Source organism: Pantherophis guttatus, chromosome 3 (assembly GCF_059756535.1).
Source record: "Pantherophis guttatus breed Tessera chromosome 3, ASM5975653v1, whole genome shotgun sequence".
In the NCBI taxonomy this organism is placed as follows: domain Eukaryota; kingdom Metazoa; phylum Chordata; class Lepidosauria; order Squamata; family Colubridae; genus Pantherophis; species Pantherophis guttatus.
In genome coordinates this window covers 5,511,283-5,533,185 of record NC_142065.1, presented here as the reverse complement: position 1 = coordinate 5,533,185, position 21,903 = coordinate 5,511,283, and the positions used below count along the sequence as shown (strand labels likewise).

Here is a 21,903-nt window from a genome sequence, read left to right as displayed (position 1 = left end):
CTACGAAGAAGTAAGAAAATTTATATATATATATATATATATATATATATATATATATATATATATATATATCTTCTCTAACCAATGATAAAATTGCCCCCATATCTTAACATATTCCAATTCCTCTCTTCCTTTAATTGTCAAAGTAAATCTATTCATTTCTACACAATCCAATATTTTCTTAATTACTTCTCCCTCTGTAGGGATTTTCTCTGCTTTCCATCTTTGCGCAAATACAGATTTTTTTCAATCAATTTATTTTAATAAAATGCTTTTAGAGTAAAAAGCTATCTAAAGGTAGTTTTCTATTTAATATTAACATTAATAATTTAGTTTATTCAGCATGAAATGGAGCTTTGTTATGTAGCATGAGGCTGCACAATTTTGCGATATTGGGACTGTCGGTGAGTCAACAGCGGGTCAGAGGAGGAGCCGCTGCGGGAGAGATGACAGTTGCTCTTTAAAAATGATGATTTAAATTGAGACCTTTCTCATGGGAGCCAAGATCATCTCCATGGGGAACGGATAAGATTGAAGAAGGTGAGCCTGGTTTGGCCAACGTGACCTGTGACACTTAGGGATGGTTTTTATTTCTTCTTTTAATTATACTGAAACCGTAGGAATTATTTAGAGCTGGTTTTCCTTTAATAGGTGCCGATATGATGTACTCAATAAAGAAGTCCAAGCCTCTGATTTGTGTGGGTTCATTAGTTGGAACCTTGACAATCAGTGCACTATGGGAAGCCACCCCTGCATTTCAGGTGCATCTCTGATTTGGTTCTGCTGTCACACAAAGGCGAAAACGCACATGTAGAACTAGCCAGAAGTTCTGGACAGGTAGTCCTTGACTAACAACAGTTCATGTAGTGACCGAAGTTGCAACGGCAACTGAAAAAGTGACTTACAACCGTCACAGCATTCCCCATGGTCATGTGATCAAAATTCAGATGCTTGGCAACTGACTCATACTTACGACGGTTGCAGTGTCCCAGGGTCACGTAATCCCTTTTGAGACCTTCTGACAAGCAAAGTCAATGGGGAAGCCGGATTCACTTAAACAACCGTGTCACTAATTTAACTGCAGTGATTCACTTAACAACTGTGGCAAGAAAGGTCGTAAAATGGGGCAAAATCCACTTGACAAATGTCTCGCATAGCGACAGAAATTTTGGGCTCAATTGTGGTCATACGTCGAGAACTACCTGTAACTGATTTTGTGTATCTGTCCACGAGATCTGTCTGAAACCACTTTATTACAATCCCTGTATTTTTTTCACTAGGCTTCTAAACAAGTTCAGTCACCGCATGCTCACTGTAACAACAGAAAACATGACACCTGAGTAGCAGTGCACAGGTAGTCCTCGACTTACAACAGTTCATTTAGTGACTGTTCAAATTTACAACAACACCGAAAAAAGTGACTTATGACCATTTTTCACACGTACATCCCTTTGTACATCCCTAGGATCATGTGATCAAAATTCAGACGCTTAGCCATTGGTTCATACTTATGACCATTGCTGTGTCCCAAGGTCCTGTGATTACCTTTTGCAACCTTGTGACAAGCAAAGGCAATGGGGTAGCCAGATTCACTTAACAACTGGGAGACTCACTTAACACCTCCAGCGATTCACAACAACTGTGGCAAGGAAGGTCGTAAAATGGGGTAGAACTCAGATGTCTCACTTAACAACATCAATTTTGGGCTCAATTGTGCTCATAAATTGAGGATTCCCTGTACAATCAGTGAAGTCCGTTTAAAATGTCCATAATTAGCAGCAGATGTTTGTCTACTTAGTGATTTAGTTGAGCTCTTCACAAATTATTAAATCCTTAACAGAGACTGAGCAACAAACATCAATATTCTGGGTTTTGTTCCCAGGGTTGCTGCATGCAGGCCTTATCCATTTTAGTACACCTAGATGTACTAAATATGCACCTAGATACACCCACATTACACCAATTCTCCGCGAGCTGCACTGGCTCCTTATTGGTCTCTGGTCACAATTCAAGGTGTTGGTTATTACCTTTAACGCCGTACATGGCTCAGGGCCAGGTTATCTTCGAGACCGCCTTCTACTGCATAGCTCCCAGCGACTGGTAAGATCCCACAGAGTTGGTCTCCTCCGGGTCCCGTCAGCTAAACAATGCCGGCTGGCGGGCCCGCAGGGGAGGGCCTTCTCTGTGGCTGCCCCGGCTCTCTGGAACCAGTTACCTCCTGAGGTCCAGACCATCCCCACCCTATTGGCCTTCCGAAAAGCGGTGAAGACCTGGCTTTTCCGGCTGGCCTGGGGCCGTTGATCTCGCTCTTGTGATCTGGCGAGATCCAGCCATGAATGGCGTGAATGAGTTTTTAATGTTTTTTAATTTTTAAATGTTTTTTTATAATGATTTTTTGGAATGTATTGTGAGCCGCCCTGAGTCTTTGGAGAGGGGCGGCATATAAATTGAATTGAATTGAATTGAATTATTAAATTAATTAAATTAAATTAGTACTTCTCTGCAATGTTATCCAAACAGAACCAAAAGAAAAACAATAGAATTCTTTTTTCTTTTTCCAACGAAATCTGTATTTTGAACTGTATGTTTATAAATGTTCCTGGAACTAAGGACAAAGCCCATTTAAGAAGAAAGAGAGAGAAAGAAAGGCAAGCATTGTTTCGGAAAAGCAAAGGAAAATAACTCCCTGCAGAGAAACTCATGGAATATGACTCTTTTGTTTTGTGAGAGCAAAGAACAAAGAACTCTGCTACCTCATTACCTAAGTGATTCCCTTGAATTGCCTCACTGGCCTCGCAAAGCTCACAACAAGGTATTACATGCAATCAAATATCTTGCTTGCTGCATCCAGTCAGAACCATGGTGGACTTTACAATTCAATCTGTCCCTTATTTCGGCCTTTCTTTCTCCCCAGTGTAATTACTACAGGTAGTCCTCGATCTACGACCACGATTAAGACTTCCTGGACTTGTCAGTCCACGAAAGGACACAACTGGCGCACAGAAGCCCAAGGAAGAAACAGTCTCCAATGCAGGTAGTCCTCGACTTACAACAGCTCATTTAGTGACCGTTCGAAGTTATAACGGTACTGAAAAAAGTGAGCTATGCCCATTTTTCACATGACCGTTGCAGCATCCCCGTGGTTCTGTGATCAAAATTCAGATGCTTGGCAACTATTTATACAAAGCTGACTTTGTATAAAAAAGAACACTGCTTGGGGGGAGGAGGGGGGGGCAAAAGCCCTACTAAGCAGGTATATACAAAAGTATGAAGGCTATTGCTTAACGCATTGTAAGCCGCCCTGAGTCTCCGAAGAAGGGCGGCATATAAATCGAACCAATAAATAAATAAATAAACTGACTCATATTTATGACGGCGGAAGTGCCCTAGGGTCCCCTTTTGAGATTTTCGGGCAAGCCAAGTCAATAGGGAAGCCAGATTCACTTAACAACCGTATTACTAACTTAACAACTGCAGTGATTCACTTAACAATGGTGGCAAAAAAAAAAAGGTGGTTGAAATGCAGCAAAATTCACTTAATATCTGTCCCGCTTATCAACAGAGATTTTGGGCTCAATTGTGTTCGTAAGTCGAAGACTAGCTGTAGTTGTCTCAAAAGGTGCTTTTTCAAAAGGCGGCTGGATTGTTTTTCCTCGAGGAAGAATAAGAAGACATTTCACTGCTCATCCAAGACGCTTCATCGGTTCTAGCAGAACTTTGGGGGCGATGGAAGGAAAAGGTGATCCTACCATCCAGTCACAACTGATGAAGTTTCTTGAATGGGAAGCAAAACGTCTTCCTTCCTCAAGGAGAAACATTGTCCAGTTGCCCTTTGAAAAAGCACCTTTGAGACACCTTTGACCTGCGTGACTGAGAATCTCTGTAGATATTTAGCCTCCCAATAGCGTTCATCGTAACGACATGCTAAGTTAACAGCCAAATAAATCTACCGCTATTATTTTATACCAAGCTGTAAAGTGTTTAACCTCCAGGTTACCTTGTTTCTTAGTTGGCAACGAGTTCCACAAATCGGTCCGGGGCTTCCATTTTGTATTGTTTTCATCAAGATGGATATGGACCTGGAAAAGAGGATAACATCAAAGAACAGGAGATGAACCTGCATCACGATGTCTCAAAGGGGTCTAAGGTAAAGGTAAAGGTTCCCCTCGTACATATGTGCTATCATTCCCAACTCTAGGGGGCGGTGCTCATCTCCGTTTCAAAGCCGAAGAGCCAGCGCTGTCCGAAGACATTTCTGTGGTCATGTGGCCGGCATGACTAAATGTCAAAGGCGCATGGAATGCTGTTCCCTTCCCACCAAAGGTGGTCTCTATTTTTCTACTTGCTTTTTTTACATGCTTTCGAACTGCTAAGTTGGGAGAAGCTGGGACAAGTCACGGGAGCTCACCCCTTTACACGGCACTAGGGATTCGAACTGCCGACTTTTCTGATCGACAAGCTCAGCGTCTTAGCCACTGAGCCACCGCGTCCCCTCAAAGGGGTCTATACGTCCATAAAAGGAGTTCAAACCACCATCTAATACAATTTGCATTCCATAAGAGTTTTTAAGGTCCATTTACTCCGATGAATGTGAACCAAATCCTTTAGCTTACAATTCTTGCCCTTCCAAGTTAGAGATGACTATTTGGGTGTCACCGTAAAGGAAAATTTGAGAGATCAAGCTAAAATTCTCTAACCCAAATAGACATTATTCAGGGGAATTAAACCATCAGCTCAACTAATAACACATCAAAACGCCAAAGAAAACTGACAAATGGGAAAACCCCATGGGTGTTGAACGAAGCTCTGGAAATGGAAACAACTCCTAGAAATAAACCATGTTTATGAAAAGCTGTCTCTTTGTTTTTCAAAAGCCCACAGTCCTTTTGCTTCTGTTGTATTACCTAGTAGTTATTTTATTTATTTGTATCCCATCCTTATTTTTATCAATAAGGCAGCAAACATACCTAATATTCCTTGTTTCTTCTATTTTCCCCACAACAATGACCCTGTGAGGTTAATTGGGCTGAGTGAGAGGGACTGGCTCAAAGTCATCCAGTCAGCTTTCATGGCTAAGGCCAGACTAGAACTCACCGTCGCCTGGAATCTTAACACTAGACCAAACTGGCTTTCGAATGCTTTAATGACCTCATTGCGTTAGTGTTTCTCAACACTGGCAACTTTAAAATGAACTTCAACTCCCAGAATTATCCTAAAGTTCAACCAATTAATCAGAATAGAGCTGGAAGGGACCTTGGAGGTCTTCTAGTCCAGCCTCCTGCTCAAGCAGGGGAATCAGTACTATTTCAGACAAGTGACTGCCCAATCTCTTCTTAAAAACCTCCAGTGATGGAGCACTACAACTTCTCAAGACAAGTTGTTCCACTGGTTGATTGTCCTCACTGTTAGGAAATTTCTTAATTCCAGGTTGCTTCTCTCCTTGATTAGTTTCCATCCATTCTTTCTTCACTTGCCTTCTGGTGCTTTGGAAAATAAGTTGACTCCCCTCTTCTTTGTGGCAGCCCCTCAAATACTGGAAGACTGCTATCATGTCCTCCCTAGTCCTTCTTTTCTCTAGACTGGCCATCCCCAATTCCTGCAACCATTGTTCACATGTTTTAGTCTCCAGGCCTTTAATCATTTTAGCTGCTAAGGTTGAGAAACACTGCCCTGTGTTATATGCTGGACTCAAAACAAATGCTTGCAGTTGCCTATATCACTTAATGACATCACTGCTGTTTCCAATAACATGCATATGCTGTCTGCTTAAATCTGTAGATCGTGATAGTAAACATTTCCCTCTTTGGGTCTGTCTTTAGCCTCCAGCTCTGTCAATGAACCAATTTTCATTGTGCTTCAGTGTGATTGTGTTCCGGTTTTTTTGGTTTAAACTAAGAAAATTCTTCTGGAATAGCATCAAATATCTGGAAGGCATCGCATTGGGGAAAGCTACACAGAGGCTGTATACGTTTAAGGGCTGAAGAAACAGATGGATTGCAGTTTAGAAAAGAGTAACTAACAATAGCCAGTTTGGTCTAGTAGCTAAGGGACCAGGCTAGAAACCAGGAGACGGTGAGTCCTAGTCCCACATTAGGCATGAAAGCTGCTGGGTGATTCTGAGCCAATCATCAGGAGGCTCTGAGTTCTAATCCTGCCTCAGGCATGAAAGGCACTGGGTGACTTTGGACCAATCATCAGGAGACTGACTTCCTGTTCTGCTTTAGGAAAGAAAGTCAGCTGAGCGAGAGGATTGCTGTTGTGGAGAAAATAGGAGGAGGAAGGAGTATTAGATATGTTCACCGTCTTCAGTTATTTACGAAAATAATACAGGTGGTACAAAAAAAGTCTTTGAAAACCCCAGACGTTAAACTGAAGAACTGTGAAACCTGTGCTTTTCATTTCCTTAAAATGTAGTGGCCATTTAAATTTAATTTAATGTATCCAGTTTAGGTGTCACTTGAAGATTTGGAAATCATATTCTAATTTTCTAGCAAAAAAGCAACTAAAGAATATATCATTGCCTTATAAGGGTGTTACTTACCTTATAGTATTTTGATATCACATCACCTGCTACGATGCCAGGCGCCCCTTCCGATGAACCAACATTAAAAACAGTCTACAATAGAGGGAAAAAATAGAATTAAATGGGTGACAAATCCAGCCATGTTTCTAGTAAAGTAACATTCGAAAATGCCTTCACCTTATCAGAAAAAAGTATTTCATTATGATCTTATGATTTTGCTGGCTCTCTAGTTTACCTTTTATGACCTTAACTCAACAGTCAGATTGAAAGCATGGAAAACTAACTAATTGCTTTAAAAAGCAATTTATTATTTATTTATTTTAGAAAAATTTATTTTAGAAAAATAGCCAGCTGGGGCTAGTGGTTAAGGAACCAGGCTAGAAGCCAGAAGACTGTGAGGTCTAGTACCGACTTAGGCACGAAAACCAGCTGGGTGACTTTGGATCAATCACCAAGAGGTGAGTTCTAGTCCCACTTTAGCATGAATGCCAGCTGGGTAATTTTGAACCAATCACAAGGAAATGATGAGTTCTTGTCCCAATTTAGGCATGAAAGCCGACTGGATGACTTTGGGCCAATCCCCAGGAGACCAAGCATCTCAGACTAAGCTAAATCCAAAAGCATTAGAAAATTCCTGGAAGCCAGGCACTCAGACAAATCAGCCATCAACAGGCACATAGAGATAAATGACATCTACATACCATTCAAAAGAGACCATTCAAAAGCTAAGAAGGAAACAAAGAGACCAAAACACTTCCTCACCAACAATCAACATCCAGATACGCAGAGATCAACACCAAGATGATTATTAGACTAACAATCAAGCTGTAAGGAATACCCCAAATCAAGGAACTACCAACTGAGACAAACAATCCAACAATATACAACCTAATCAAGGAACCACTAAGAACATTCCCACCAACACCAACAGGGCAAGCCACTTAAATATAAGCAGAGAGCAAACCCCCTTCACCTCTACCGTGTTTCCCGATAATACGATTTACCCCTCAATTAAATCCTAGCTTTTTACACATGCGCCCAATATAAGCCCTACCCACCCCAATAAGCTCTAATTAAGACCCCGCCCACTCCAGGGTGCAGGGTGTAGGGCGAGGCGCATGGGTAAAAATTAAGCTGGGGTGGGGATGGCCGGGGGGTGGAGCTTCCCTGCTTACCAGGCCTCACATAGATACCTGCTTTGCCTTGCCAGCCCACTTCTTCTGCTGCCACTTGCTGCCACTCATGCGTCGCCCCCAGCCTGTTTCACTGTCAGAGACCCTTCCAGAAAGCCCTCTATAGTGGGAATGGGGATCATTTACTGGCCCATCTTGCATTTCTTATGGTTCCTCTTGGGTTTCCAACAGATGCCTCAGAAATCTCCCAGTATAGGTAGTCCTCAATTTACAACAGTTCATTTAGTGACCATTCAAAGTTACAATGGCACTGGAAACAGTGACTGATGACTGTTTTTCATGACCTTTGCAGCATCCCCATGATCATGTAATCAAAACTCAGATGCTTGGCAACTGGTTCGTATTTATGACGGTCGCAGTGTCCCGGGGTCAGGGGATTTTTGTGACCTTCTGACAAGCAAAGTCAGTGGGGAAGCCAGATTCAACTTAACAACCAGGTTACTAACTTATCAACTGCAGTGATTCACTTAACAATTGTGGAAAGAAATGTTGTAAAATGGGGCTAAATACACTTAACAAACGTCTTGCTTAGCCACAGAAATGTTGGGCTCAATTTTTTTATTTTTTTTTTAAATTTGATTTATATGCCGCCCTTCTCCGGAGACTCAGGGCGGCTTACAATGCGTTAAGCAATAGCCTTCATCCTTTTGTATATTTATACAAAGTCAGCTTATTGCCCCCACAAACTGGGTCCTCAATTTACCTACCTTAGAAAGGATGGAAGGCTGAGTCAACCTTGAGCCTGGCGAGATTCAAACTTACAGTAATTGCAGGCAGCTGGTGTTAATAACCAGCTTAATAACAGGGTGCCTTAAACCCCTGTACTACCAAGGCTCTTGTGGTCGTAAGTCGAGTAAGCAGCATTATTTTGGGCTCTGCGACCCAAGTAAGATCCTCCTGGTAGCCTTTGGTGCTATGTTTGACAAGCATTCTGAGACAAACTCGGATTGTTTTCATGGAACTTTTTTGTACTGCAGAGTGTAAGCTGCTTGCGGACATATAAACAGATGGCGTAAAAAATTGCTGGAACTGAATAATAGGTGATATTTTTTTTGCTCCTGCTGTGAAATTGCCTAGTGCTTCGCTCCGAATTTACTATTCCTTTTACTATTTTCATTTTAGAATGTTTTAAAATGATAATGAGGATGATCAAAGCAGCCCTTGGGGGGGACTGAAAGAACAGAAGGGCGGAAGAGAAATGATTTTATGCAAAAATAGATTATTAAATTCTCTGAAGGGAGATAGATCCTTAACCAGGTCACTTCCACATTCAGTAACTCTGTTTCCATAACCTGCTAAATTTGTTTTAACCCTATGGTTATTGGTTTTGAAGAGATCGTCCCCTGCTCAGCAATGGTACAGGTAGTCCTCGACTTACGACCACAATAGAGCCCAACATTTATGTTGCTAAGCGGGACATTGGTTAAGTGAGTTTTGCCCCATTTTACAACTTTTCTTGCCAGAGTTGTTAAGTAAATCATTGCAGCTGTTAAGTTAATAACCCGGTTGCTAAGTGAATCTGGCTTCCTCGCTGACTTTATCAGATGGTTGCAACAGGAGTTCACATGATCCGGGGGATGCTGCAACCGTCATAAATATGAACCAGTTGCCAAGCGGCTGAATTTTGGTCATGTGACTATGAGGATAATGCAATGGCTGTTAAGTGTGAAAAGCGGTCACTTTTTTCAGTGATGTTGTAACTTCCAATGGTCACTAAATGAACTGTTGTTAAGTCGAGGACTACCTGTAATTGGAACCGGGAACTCCATTGCAGTCATAGGGTAAAACATTGTGTGACTGCACCGACTTTTGACCGCGGTTGTGCCACTCCCACCTGCCGTCATTCGGAGAATCCCGTGTGGTGGCAGCCTCCCACCGTTATGGGATGGCAAATTGAGATCTCCAGACAGCTTCCCCATTGACTTTGCTTGTCAGAAACCGAAGATCGCAAAAGGCGATCATGTGACTGTGGGACAATGCAATGTTGCAATTCCAAGCGGATGGCAAGCGCCTGAATTGCGACCACGTAACCATGGGGGGGGGGGGTGCTGCGATGGCCACCACTGCAAGGACCATCCTAAGTCCCCTTCATTCAGCGCACTTGTCATTCTGAATGGCTGCTTTACAAGAGGATGTTAAATGAGGCCTGGCTGTACTTCTGTCTGTTTAATGAGTTTAAGATTTTAATGAACTGTGCAGCGCCTAGAAAATGGGTTAATTTGAGAATCAGGTCAAGCACGTAGTGTACTATCAATGCAATTACAAGGTAGGATTTGTGGAGCCACTGGATTTGCAGTTAAGTATGCTAATGCAGTTAATGAAATCTTTGGACTTTTGCCAATGAGGAAAAGCATATTTCAATCGGAATAGAGCTGGAAGGGATCTTGGAGGTCTTCTAGTCCAACCCCCTGCTCAAGCAGGAGACCCTATACCCGTGATGGCGAACCTATGGCACGCGTGCCAGAGGTGGAACACGAAGCCATATTTGTGGACACATGAGGGTTGCCCTAGCTCAGGTCCAACGCATATGCGCGCGCTGGCCAGCTGGTTTTTGGGTCTTCCAGAAGTCGGGAAACAGGCCATTTCTGGCCTCTGGAGGACCCCCAGGGTGGGTGGGTGGGTAAGGCCGTTTTCGCCCTCCCCAGTCTCCAAGAAAGCCTCTGGAGCCTGGGGAGGGTGAAAAACGGGCCTACTGGGCCCCATCGGTAACCTTTTTGCCATTGTGTACCAAAAGGAAGGGGAGTGCTGAAGGGGTCGCGTGTGCATGCGCGGGGGGCATTGAATTATAGGTGTGGGCATGCGGGCGCGTGACCCCCTGCGCTCCCCACTTTTGGCACGCGACAGCAAAAAGGTTAGCCATCACTGCCCTATATTGTGATGGCGAACCTATGGCACGCGTGACAGGCAGAGCCCTCCCTGTGGGCATGCGCGCCGTCGCCAGCTGCTTTTCTGGTTTCCGGTGCGTGCACGCACCCTGGCCAGCTGATCTTCATGCATGCTGGAGCCCCAGAAACCCGAAGACCAGCTGTTTCTTTCGGGTTTCCGGGGCTCCAGTGTGCACGAAGACCAAAAACCACAAGACCAGGTGGCTGGTGCCTGCATGCACGCCGGCCAGCTGGTCTTCAGGTTTTCAGGGCTCCATTGCGCATGCACATGTATGCACAAACTTCCCAGTTTGGGCACTCAGTGCCAAAAAAGTTCGCCATCACTGCCCAATACCATTTCAGGCAAGTGGCTGTCCAGTCTCTTCTTAAAAGCCTCCAGTGTTGGAGCAGCCACAAGTTTTGGAGAAAAGTCGTTCCACTGGTTAACTGTCCTCATTGTTAGGAAGTTTCTCCTTCATTCCAGGTTGCTTCTCTCCTTGATGAGTTTCCATCCGTTGCTTCTTGTCTTGTTTTCTGGTGCTTTGGAGAATAGGTGGACGCCCTCTTCTTTGGGGCCGCCCCTCAAATACTGGAATAGTGCTATCATGTTCTTTTCTCTAGACTGCCCATACTCAGTTCCTGCAACCGTTCTTCATTTGTTTTAGTCTCCAGGCCTTTAATTAGTGCAATGAAATAGCTACTTCTGGTTTTTTGCTAATATATACACCTATCTACAGTATGTAGTATGTACCTAAACTGGGGTTGAAAACAATTTGATGGTACATAATTAATCAATCAATTGTGGATGTGTTACAGTACATATCGCCATAGACTCTAAAGCAACTTGTGTGGATTTCAACTCCCAGAATCCTTAGCCACGATGTATTGGAAATGCAGACATCTTAAGGCTGCCGATTTTGAAAAACACTAGTGTTAACAATTTTGGTCAAATTCCTTTTGACCAAACAGTATATCTCTTTTGTCCTGATTAATTCAGTGTAAAGTATAGCTTGGAGAGTCATCTAGTGGTGGTTAGGAAAACAACAAGAACGATGAACACCAATAATAAACATATATTTTTATATATTTAATTCAAGAACTAAAAGTTTACCTGAATTACATCTGCAAACTTATGCAGTCCTGCGGTGTTAGTGAATATCCCAGAACCTAGAATAAACAAGTATGAAAATAATATTGCTATATATCCCAAAAAACATGCACATGACAAACATTCATTGAATATACTGTTTCCCTTGTTTTGTTATTCACTACCAAACATACAGCAAGTTTAGAAGATGGTGTTAAATAAAATTATCTAAAATTCCAACTAATTGTTCAGAATACAGGCAGTGCTCAACATACAGCCATTCATTTAGTGGCTATTCGAAGTTACAACAGCACTGAAAAAAGTGTCTTATGACCATTTTTCACACTTATGACCATTGCAACATCCACTTGGCCACGTGATTTACAATCAGATGCTTGACAAATGACTCGTATTTATGATGGTTGCAGCTTCCCAGGGTCACATGATCATCTTTTGCGATCTTCTGACAAGCAAAGTCTATGGGGAAGCCAGATTCATTTAACAAACGTGTGACTAATTTAACAACTGCAGTGATTCACTTAACAAACGTGGCAAGAAAAGTCATAAAATGGGGCAAAACCAGGGGTGAAATCCAGCAGGTTCTGACAGTGAAGCTGCCATACCTAAAAATGAAGCAGGTACAGAAGCAGGGTGGATAAAAAGCCAGGAATCTTGCCTAAACGATCCCTTTGGGAAATAATTATTATTTCCTGCCCTTATTTTTATAGACAAGTCAAGGTGGCAAACATACTTAAGACTCCTTCTTCCTCCTATTTTCCCCACAACAAACCTGTGAGGTGGGATGTGTTGAGAGAGAGTGATTGGCTCAAAGTCAGCCAGCCAGCCTTCATGCCAAAGCCGGGACTAGAATTCACAGACTTCTGGTGATTGGCCCGGACTCACCAAGCTTGCTTTTATGTTTAAGGCAGGATTAGAACTCACAGCCTCTTGTTGATTGGCCCAAAGTCACCCAACTGTTTTTTATGCCTAAAACAAGACTAGGAGCCTAGTGGCACAGCAGACTAAACTACTGTTAAAAGTATCACTTAGCTGCCAGCTGCCTGCAATTACTGCGAGTTCAATTCTCACCAGGCTCAAGGTTGACTCAGCCTTTCATCCTTTCAAGGTAGGTAAAATGAGGACCCGGTTTGTGGGGGCAATAAGCTGACTTTGTATAAAATAGAACACCGCTTAGGGGGGGCCAAAAAAGCCCTACTAAGCAGGTATATTCAAAAGTATGAAGGCACTGTAAGCCGCCCTAAGTCTCCGGAGAAGGGCGGCATATAAATCAAACAAACAAACAAACAAACAAATAAATCTCACGAAAACAAGGGTGGGAAATATCACCTGAACCAGACAAAAGAACTTGAGTCTGATCACATGGGAAACTCCTCCCCAAATCCCATTAACAGCTACCAGATCTGTCAATCCATAAGGTAAGAGTAGTTGCCAATCTTGCCAATCAACAAAGCAAGGTCTTTGGGGGATAAACGGGGTCCAGAAGCCCACCCACTCTTTGGGTTGTCTTTGGATCCAGACTGGATGGCCGCCGTCCCTCTAGTTCATGCCTGGCAGCCTAGTTGCGAGGGACGTTGGTAAGTGTGAATGAGTGTTTGTGTGCATGTGAGAAAGAACAAAAGTACATTATAAATGAAGAATGGTTGCAGGAATTGGGTATGGGCAGTCTAGAGAAAAGGAGGACTAGGGGTGACATGACAGCAGTCTTCCAGTATTTGAGAAACTGCCCCAAAGAAGAGAGAGTCAACTGATTTTCCAAAGCACCTGAGAGGCAGGACAAGAAACAATGGATGGAAACTCATCAAGGAGAGAAGCAACCTGGAACCAAGGAGAAACTTCCTGACAGTGAGAACAATTAATCAGTGGAACAACTTGCCACCAGAAGTTGTGGGTGCTCCAAAAGCCTCGGTGGTGCAGCGGACTAAAGTGCTGTTAAGTGCTAGCACTTAGTTGCCAGCTGCCTGCAATTAATGCAAGTTCGAATCTCACCAGGCTCAAGGTTGACTCAGCCTTCCATCCTTTCGAGGTAGGTAAATTGAGGACCCGGATTGTGGGAGGCAATAAGCCAGCTTTGTATAGAACAACACCGCTTGGGGGGGCGGGGCGAAAGCCCTAATAAGCAGGTATATACAAAAAAGTATGCAGGCTATTGCTATAATGCATTGTAAGCCGCCCTGAGTCTACGGAGAAGGGCGGCATATAAATTGGACTAATAAATAAATAATAAATAAATAAATAAACACTGGAGGTTTTTAAGAAAAGACTGGACAGCCACTTATCTGAAATGGTATAGGGCCGTGATGGCAAACCTATGACAAAGGTGGCATGGAGAGCCCTCTCTGTGGGCACGTGCGCCGTCGCCCCAGCTCAGCCAGCTGGTTGTTGGGTTTTCCGGCACTCTGGCACGCGCGCCTTCCAGTTTGGGCACTCTGTGCCTAAAAGGTTCGCCATCACTGGTATAGGATCTCCTGCTTGAGAAAGGGGTTGGACTAGAAGACCTCCAAGGTCCCTTCCAGTTCTATTCTGATTGACTGACAGACCAGTAAAGTTTTGCTGTTAATTTTTAAATTCACTGGGTCTTCGAGTCTTCCAAAGAACCCGTTGTGCCTCAGACTTCCGTTGAATGTGATTCAAGTGTGGCTAATGACCAGGGCTTTGTGTTGTGTCTGTGATCATAAGGTGAACGGGAGAGCATGTGTAACAACAGTGCATCATTCAGCCATGTAATTAAATGAATCACATTTAATCACAACAGACATCAGGTCACGGCAAGTGGGGGAAAAAACCACAACACAAGTATCCTTAAAAATGGAAACACACTCATCACTTTGTAATTCAAACAGTTGAAAGGTTACAAACCCAGGAACCGCTCCAGAACATTTTTTACAATTTCTTGTTAATCTGATATGACTCAGACACTTGGCAGGGTTCACACTATGGCCAACTTGGGAATCAAATTAACTGAGTTAATTTTAATTCCTGCATCTCGAAGGTTTTGGGGTTAACATTCTTTAATATTAACTGGCATACGTGTGTGATCAAAAGTCTTTAAACAGTTTTGTTTGCTCTTGGGTTTTAAGACGTGTGCTTAAGTGGATTACTTGGAAACGGAAAATTGGACTGAGCAGGTCGAAACCTGTCAAAAACACTTAACGTATTCCATAGAAATGGTTTCAAAATGATCATTCATTAATGGATAAATACAAAAAAAAAAAAAAAGAGAGCAACTTTTAATTGCTCCACTGACAGATGTGGGCTGATTGTGGCTAGGTATGCTTTGAAAACTCCTCTAGATTTTTAATTAGATTTAACCTGATTTAGGGAGCGTTTCAACAGGAAGAGAGAGAAGCTAACAGGGTGAAAGGGGGATCATAAGATGCTTAAAGGTTTTGTCTAACTCAACCTTTTGGGCACCAGGGACTGGTTCCATGGGGGGGTTTTTCCACGGACTGGAGGGGGCATGGTTTCATCCCATGGTTGCAGCCTTCTTTGTGCGGCCGAGTTTCTGGCATACCGCAGCCCAGTGCCAGTCCATAGACCAGGAGTTGGGGGTCCCTGGTCCAACTTAGATCTGGGCATTTTAAAAAGCTAATATCCCTTACCATAATATTATCAAAGCAGCCAGTTCCATTTTTTTTTTAAATTTGATTTATATGCCGCCCTTCTCCGGAGACTCAGGGCGGCTTACAATGCGCTAAGCAATAGCCTTCATCCTTTTGTATATTTATACAAAATCAGCTTATTGCCCCCACAAACTGGGTCCTCATTTCACCTACCTTTGACAGGATGGAAGGCTGAGTCAACCTTGAGCCTTGGAGAGATTCGAACCAGCAGAAATTGCAGGCAGCTGGTCTTAAAAACAGGGTGCTTTACACCACTGTACTACCAAGGCTCCATTTATTGTTATGGCCTTGTTTATACCAACCATAATTCCTGGACGGTTTCAAAGTCAGCTCAGTATAGGTAATCCTCGACTTACAACAGTTTATTTCGTGACCATTTAGTGAAGTTACAACTACAGTGACAAAAGTGACATACGACCGTTTTTCACACTTACGACCGTTACAGCATCTCCACAGTCACGGGATGAAAAAACCAGACGTCTGGCAGCTGGTTCATATTTATGACGGTTGCCGTGTCCCGGAGTCACGTGATCCCCTTTTGCGACCTTCTGACAAGCTAAGGAGGAGCCTGGTGGTGCAGTGGACTAAACTACTGTTAAAGTAGTATTTAGCTGCCAGCTGCCTGCAATTACTGCGAGTTCAATTCTCACCAGGCTCAAGGTTGACTTAGCCTTCCATCCTTCCATCCTTCCGAGGTAGGTAAAATGAAGACCCGGATTGTGGGGGCAATAAGCTGACCTTGTATAAAATAGAACACTGCTTGGAGGGGGGGGGCAAAAACCCTACTAAGCAAGTATATACAAAAGTATGAAGGCTATTGCTTAAAAAGCATTGTAAGCTGCCCTGAGTCTCCGGAGAAGGGCAGCATATAAATCAAACAAACAAATAAACAAATAAACAAACAAACAAATAAATAAATAAAGCAACAAAGAAGCCAGATTCACTTAACAACCATGTTACTAACTTAAAAAGTGCAGTGATTTGCTTAATAACTGTGGCAAGAAAAGTCGTTAAATGGGGCAAAATTCACTTAACCAATGTCTCATTGAACAACAGAAATTTTGAACTCAGCTGTGGTCGTAAGTCGAGGACTACCTGCATACCACTCATTGCAACAGAGCTCCTATTTAGGATAAATGCCAGGCTACCTTGATCCAACAGAGCCAAAACTGGCGAATCCACCAGCATCTGCCCATTTCTCGACCAGGAGGCCCTTCTCGTGGCAACCCATGCCCTCTTGCAACTTCTTGCTTAGATTGCTGCAATGTGCTCTACACAGGGCCGCCCTGAAGAGCATTAGGAAACTTCAGTGGGTGCAGAACACAGCTGGGTGGGTAATAAAATACAGGTAATCCTCGACTTACGACTACAACTGAGCCCAACATTTCTGCTGCTAAGTGAGACATGCGTTAAGTGAATTCGGCCCCAATTTACCACCTTCCTTGCCACAGCTGTTAACTAAATCGCTGCCGTGGTTCAGTTAATAACATGGTTGTTAAGTGAATCTGGCTTCCTCATTGACTTGGCTTGTCAGAAGGGGACCACGTGACCCCGGCGGGGACACTACAATTGTCATCATTATTCCAGTTTCCCATCCTCCCCAAGACAATCTTTTTCTCGTAAAAATGGGGGGGGTCTATACTTACGGCCAGCTAAATACTGCACAATTTGTTCCAGTGATTCAAGGAGAGAATTCTGGGTTTGGAATGTGATTTGAGCCTTTGCGAACAAGTCAAATATGTAGCTAGAGATTCAAGCAGAAACATACTGTTAAGAAAAGTATTTTTAGTACATCCTGAAAGGAAACAGCTTTCCTTTCCCTGTAGGATGAAAAACATGCTGTTATTCTTCGCTTACAAAATCCGATTCTCTTTGTTTTTTTAACTTGCCATAAATCATCACTATGCCACCCACACTTGACACTGGATTCAAAAGTAGGGGGGAGGGGGCAAAGGAGACAAAATAGTAGACTTTTTAGCTCTATGCCTCATTGGAAGGATAAGTTAGCAGAAAGCTCAGCCTCATTCTGCAACAGCTTATCCCAGGCTTACCTGCAGAGATCAACGGTGCCTCTCATGTTAAAACGAACTGTTCTGAAATAATTTTCTGATTTAACGAGAGGGAAGTCAATGTGTTTACGCACAAACGTTTCAGGCTAATTTAAATCACAGGTTGCTGTGAGGGCGACATGTGGAGGAGGAGGATAGCAGCCATTCCCCGGAGTTGCTAAAGGGAAGGAGGCATACGATTAAGGTTCTGTCGATGATTCTGGCAGAACCAGCTTACTACAAATCCCATCAGCCAAGGAATTTTGGCAGGCGAGGTCTAGGAAAAGACCCTTCTCTATCAGGTCCCCCACTCTTTGGAACATCTTGCTGCCGGAGGTGAGATCAACCTCTTGGTCTTCAGGAAAGGCCTTAAAACCTTGACTCTGCCAGTTGCTTTTGGGCCTCGATGGAGAAGCTGCAGGCTGGAGTGGTTGGTGCAGTGACCGCTTCTGCAGCTAGCCTGGGATCTCTTAACTCTGTATTTAATATTTTGTAATTTTAATCTGATGGAAGAGAATATTTGTAGCTCAGGTTTCAACTGCAAGTTCCCTTGGTGCTCTGTGAACCTGACTGTTGTCTTGCAGATGTTTCCTTGCCCACCTAGTAACATCATCAATGCACTGAAGACTTTACCTAGTTTGGGTAATGAAACGTCTGAAAGAAAACAACGAAGATCAGAGAGCACCAAGGACAATCCTCCTCCTCTCCCCTCCTCCTTCTTCTTCTCCTCCTCTTCCCTGCAAACCTTCTAGCATTGATGATGTTACTTAGTTCGGTAATGAAACATCTACAAGAAAAACACCAAGCTCAGAGAGCACCAAGGACCCCACCATTTAAATCCATTTTTTAATTGATAATGGTTCTTATATCTCTATTTTTATTATATCATAAGCAATCTAGAGTCTCCTTAAATCGTGAGAAGGCCTATAAATTAGATAGATAGATAGATAGATAGATAGATAGATAGATAGATAGATAGATAGATAGATAGACAGACAGACAGACAGACAGACAATTTTATTTATTTATTGAATTTATATTGCTGCCTATTCGCTCATGGAGACTCAAGGAGGCTTTCAGAATATAAAACCACATTTAAAACAATAAAAACTAACAAAAAGAATCAAATAAAATAATATAGTACAATATAACAAAATCACCTCCCATCCCAGCAACATCCGATCACACGAGCCATTGAATGGGCTCCATCCCACTCTGGGTTCCCCAGGACCACTGGCAGAACTGGATCTTCAGTGCCTTCCGGAAGAGTGTTAGAGTGGGGGCTATTCTAATCTCTGGGGGAATAATGTTCCAAAGAGAGGGAGCACCACAGAATAGGCCCTTCTTCTGGGTCCCACCAGGTGTATCTCCCTCGGGGATGGGACTCACAGCATTCCCTGCCTTCCCGCTCTGATGGGTCGGGTAGATGTGACCAGCAAGAGACGGTCCCTCAGATAACCTGGTCCCAAGCCATGAAGGGCTTTAAAGGTGACAATCAGCACCTTGAATTGCACCTGGAAGCAAATCGGCAACCAATGCAGCTTCCGCAGGAGAGGTGATACATGTGCACACCAGGGTCTGCACAAAAGGTAGATCTTTCTTGCATTCTTTCAATTGTTTCCCCAAATGCCAAGGAGAGCAGGCTCTGACTTTAATTATTAAATTTGCTTAATTAGAGATCTAAGAAATGGAGCAACCTTCCGTGGCTCTCAAACTGGGAAGATAAGGAGAGAGAAGGGATATTTGATGCTTTCTTTTTTATGGAAGAGGAGGGACATTCTTTTAAGAGTCAAAATGAGGGCCTTAAAGCCTCACGTATGCCTAAAGAACTCATTTTTACTAAGATGGAAGATCTGCTCATTAGCAGGAGTTCCCCAAAAGAGGAATGGGTGCCACTTGAGACCCACCGCCTGGAGCTGCTCAGAACTGTATCTGGTCTTCAGCCTGGTGTACATGAGCCGGGAAGGGGTGTACTTCTGCTTTATATTGCTCTTAGCTCTTTGTAAGATGGAGCATTGGGGTTGTTCTTTACCCTGCGTTCTCCAATTTCTCTTAGCATCAACTATGGGGCAGAGTATCCTCCCCTCAATGTGTTGTGGCCTGCTGGCGGCCAGTGGAGCTGGCAGCAGAGTCGGACAGTGAGGAGGTTGGGGAGGAACGTGGGCCAGTTCTGGGAGCTGTGGAAAGCTCCGACGAGGGCTCTGCATCGGAGGCAGAGAGGGAATTAGACAGCAGCGAGGCAGAGGAACTGCTGGAGCCCGTTCCCAGTGTGTGCACGCGCAGAGCTGCCAGAAGACAACTCAGAAAACAGGGTCGACCTGGGAGTAAAGCCACACCTTGGAGGCGATTGGCCCCTCCCATAGGAAATAAAAGAGAAGCGAACAGGGAGGAGGGCTTTTGCAGGAAACCATTTGTTCGTTCCGTGACTCTGAGAGACTCTGTGCCAAGTTTGGCCTTGTACTGCGGTTGGAAACAAGTTATGTGGCAGCTTGGCAAACGAGATGAGGTGCGTTGAGAAATATACCTTTGAAAAACTGTTTGGACAAACCTTGCTGACTGTGAATGAACGTAATTCATAGTCGTGTAAATAAAAGAGGTTTTGCCGGGATCAATTCCTGCCTCCTGTTTATTAAGGGACTGCAGGGTTCCACATCAAATTCTAGATCAGGGGTCCACAACCCCCGGGCTGTGGTCTATTTGGACCACAGGCCATGGTCTATTTGGAACGGGTTACAGGAGAGACAGGCCAGTGTACACACTCAGCAGCTCCACTCGCACGCACAGCACCCCGAAATGGCTTTCCTTCCCTCTTGCATGAGTGGAGCTGCAGGGAAGCTGGCAGGGAAGGTTGCAAGTTGCAATCACATGATGCCTTGCTTAACAACCGTAGTGATACACTTAATGACCGTAGCAAAAAAAAAAAAGGGGGTCGTACGATCAGGTGAGGTCATGTGACACCTTGCTTAATGAGGAATTTTACGGTCCCAATTGCGGTTGGAACAAGCAGGCCAAAAGAGAAGCGTGCAAAAATAAAGATTACTCTAACACAGTGTTTCTCAATCTTGGCCGCTGGACGATGTGTGGACTTCAAAATCCACACATCGTCCAGCGGCCAAGGTTGAGAAACACTGCTCTAACACCAAGTTGGAAGAGATCTTTGTTTAAAAAAAAAATTGAAACATACCTTCCCTCTTTCGTGAGTCCATTTTCACTTGATGAGAGTTCTACATCGTCAATAGCGCTTTCTAGCTGCAGGAGGATCCCTTTACGGCACATAAAGGAAAAGGGGGTAAATATTTAATGTGGTTACCGATGGATGCTCACCTGGGGGGGGGAGCCCTCTCTGTTTCCCTCAGGCCAGGTGAATGTCCTCTGCTCCTCTGGTTTCCTGTCGAATCAGGGGTCCCATCTGCTTAATCCAGTTCATGGAAGACGGTGAGGCATCTACTCTGTTGCATGTACAGGTAGTCCTCAATTTACAACAGTCCACTTAGTGACCGTTTAAAGTTACAACGGCCCTGAAAAAAGTGACTTACGACCATTTTTCATAGTTATGATCGTGGCAGCATCCCCATGGTCACGTGATTTACATTTGACATCTGACTCACATTTATGGCAGTCGCAGTGTCCCTGGATCACATCAATGGGGAAGCCAGGTTCACTTAATAACTGTGTTACTAAGTGATTCACTTAACAAGTGTGGCAAGGAAAGTCGTAAAATGGAGCAAAGTTCTCTTAACATCTGTCTCACTCAGCAACAAAAATTTTGGGCTCACTTGTGGGTGTTAACTGTTAAGTCCAGGATTGCCTGTACACTTTTATTTATTTATTAAATTTTTATACTGCTTGCAGGAGATGACTAGGCTGAGTCCGAGGGAGGGGTCAAATGTGTCATCAGTTCGGAATCCCTTCTTGCCCACAAGAGATTTAAGTCCAGTTTTCCTTGAAATCCATTGACTCTTATCTACTGCCAATTTGCCTTGAACCGTCTAATAGTTCAGATTCTTGTTTAGAGGTAGCATGAAATAAACTCGTGTTCATTTTGGACCTAACCCTGGCTATTTATTTATTTATTTATTTATTTATTTATTTATTTATTTATTTATTATTTATTTATTTATTTGTCCAATTTATATGCCGCCCTACTCCGTAGACTCAGGGCGCCGTACAATGCATTATAGCAATAGCCTGCATACTTTTTTTGTATATACCTGCTTATTAGGGCTTTCGGACCCCCCCCCCAAGTGGTGTTGTTCTATACAAAGTCAGTTTATTGCCCCCACAATCCGGGTCCTCAATTTACCTACCTCGAAAGGATGGAAGGCTGAGTCAACCTTGAGCCTGGTGAGATTCGAACTTGCACTAATTGCAGGCAGCTGGCAGCTAAGTGCTAGCACTTAACAGCTTTAGTCCGCTGCACCACCGAGGTGCTGTTTCTTGCGCCTGACGCCGCCCTTCTCACCTAAATGACTCTGGAAGGCTTACAACTCCATTTTAAACTAAACATAGCTCAAACTTTCATGCCACCAAATCCTAAAATGGTCAGA

At 43.6% G+C, this 21,903-nt stretch overlaps 1 protein-coding gene across 5 annotated transcripts in view; it reads right to left on the bottom strand.

The window, feature by feature from the left end:
* Positions 1–21,903, bottom strand: part of RTEL1 (regulator of telomere elongation helicase 1) — a 207,794-nt gene that overhangs the window by 78,904 nt on the left and 106,987 nt on the right. For all 5 annotated transcript variants that reach the window (XM_087890974.1, XM_087890976.1, XM_060684364.2 and 2 more), the window contains exons 12-16: positions 20,541–20,619; positions 16,955–17,052; positions 11,692–11,747; positions 6,542–6,616; positions 3,998–4,079 (exon numbers count right to left, since the gene is read on the bottom strand). In XM_087890974.1, coding sequence (XP_087747100.1) covers positions 3,998–4,079; positions 6,542–6,616; positions 11,692–11,747; positions 16,955–17,052; positions 20,541–20,619 — 390 coding nt within the window. The remainder of the gene's footprint in view (positions 1–3,997; positions 4,080–6,541; positions 6,617–11,691; positions 11,748–16,954; positions 17,053–20,540; positions 20,620–21,903) is intronic.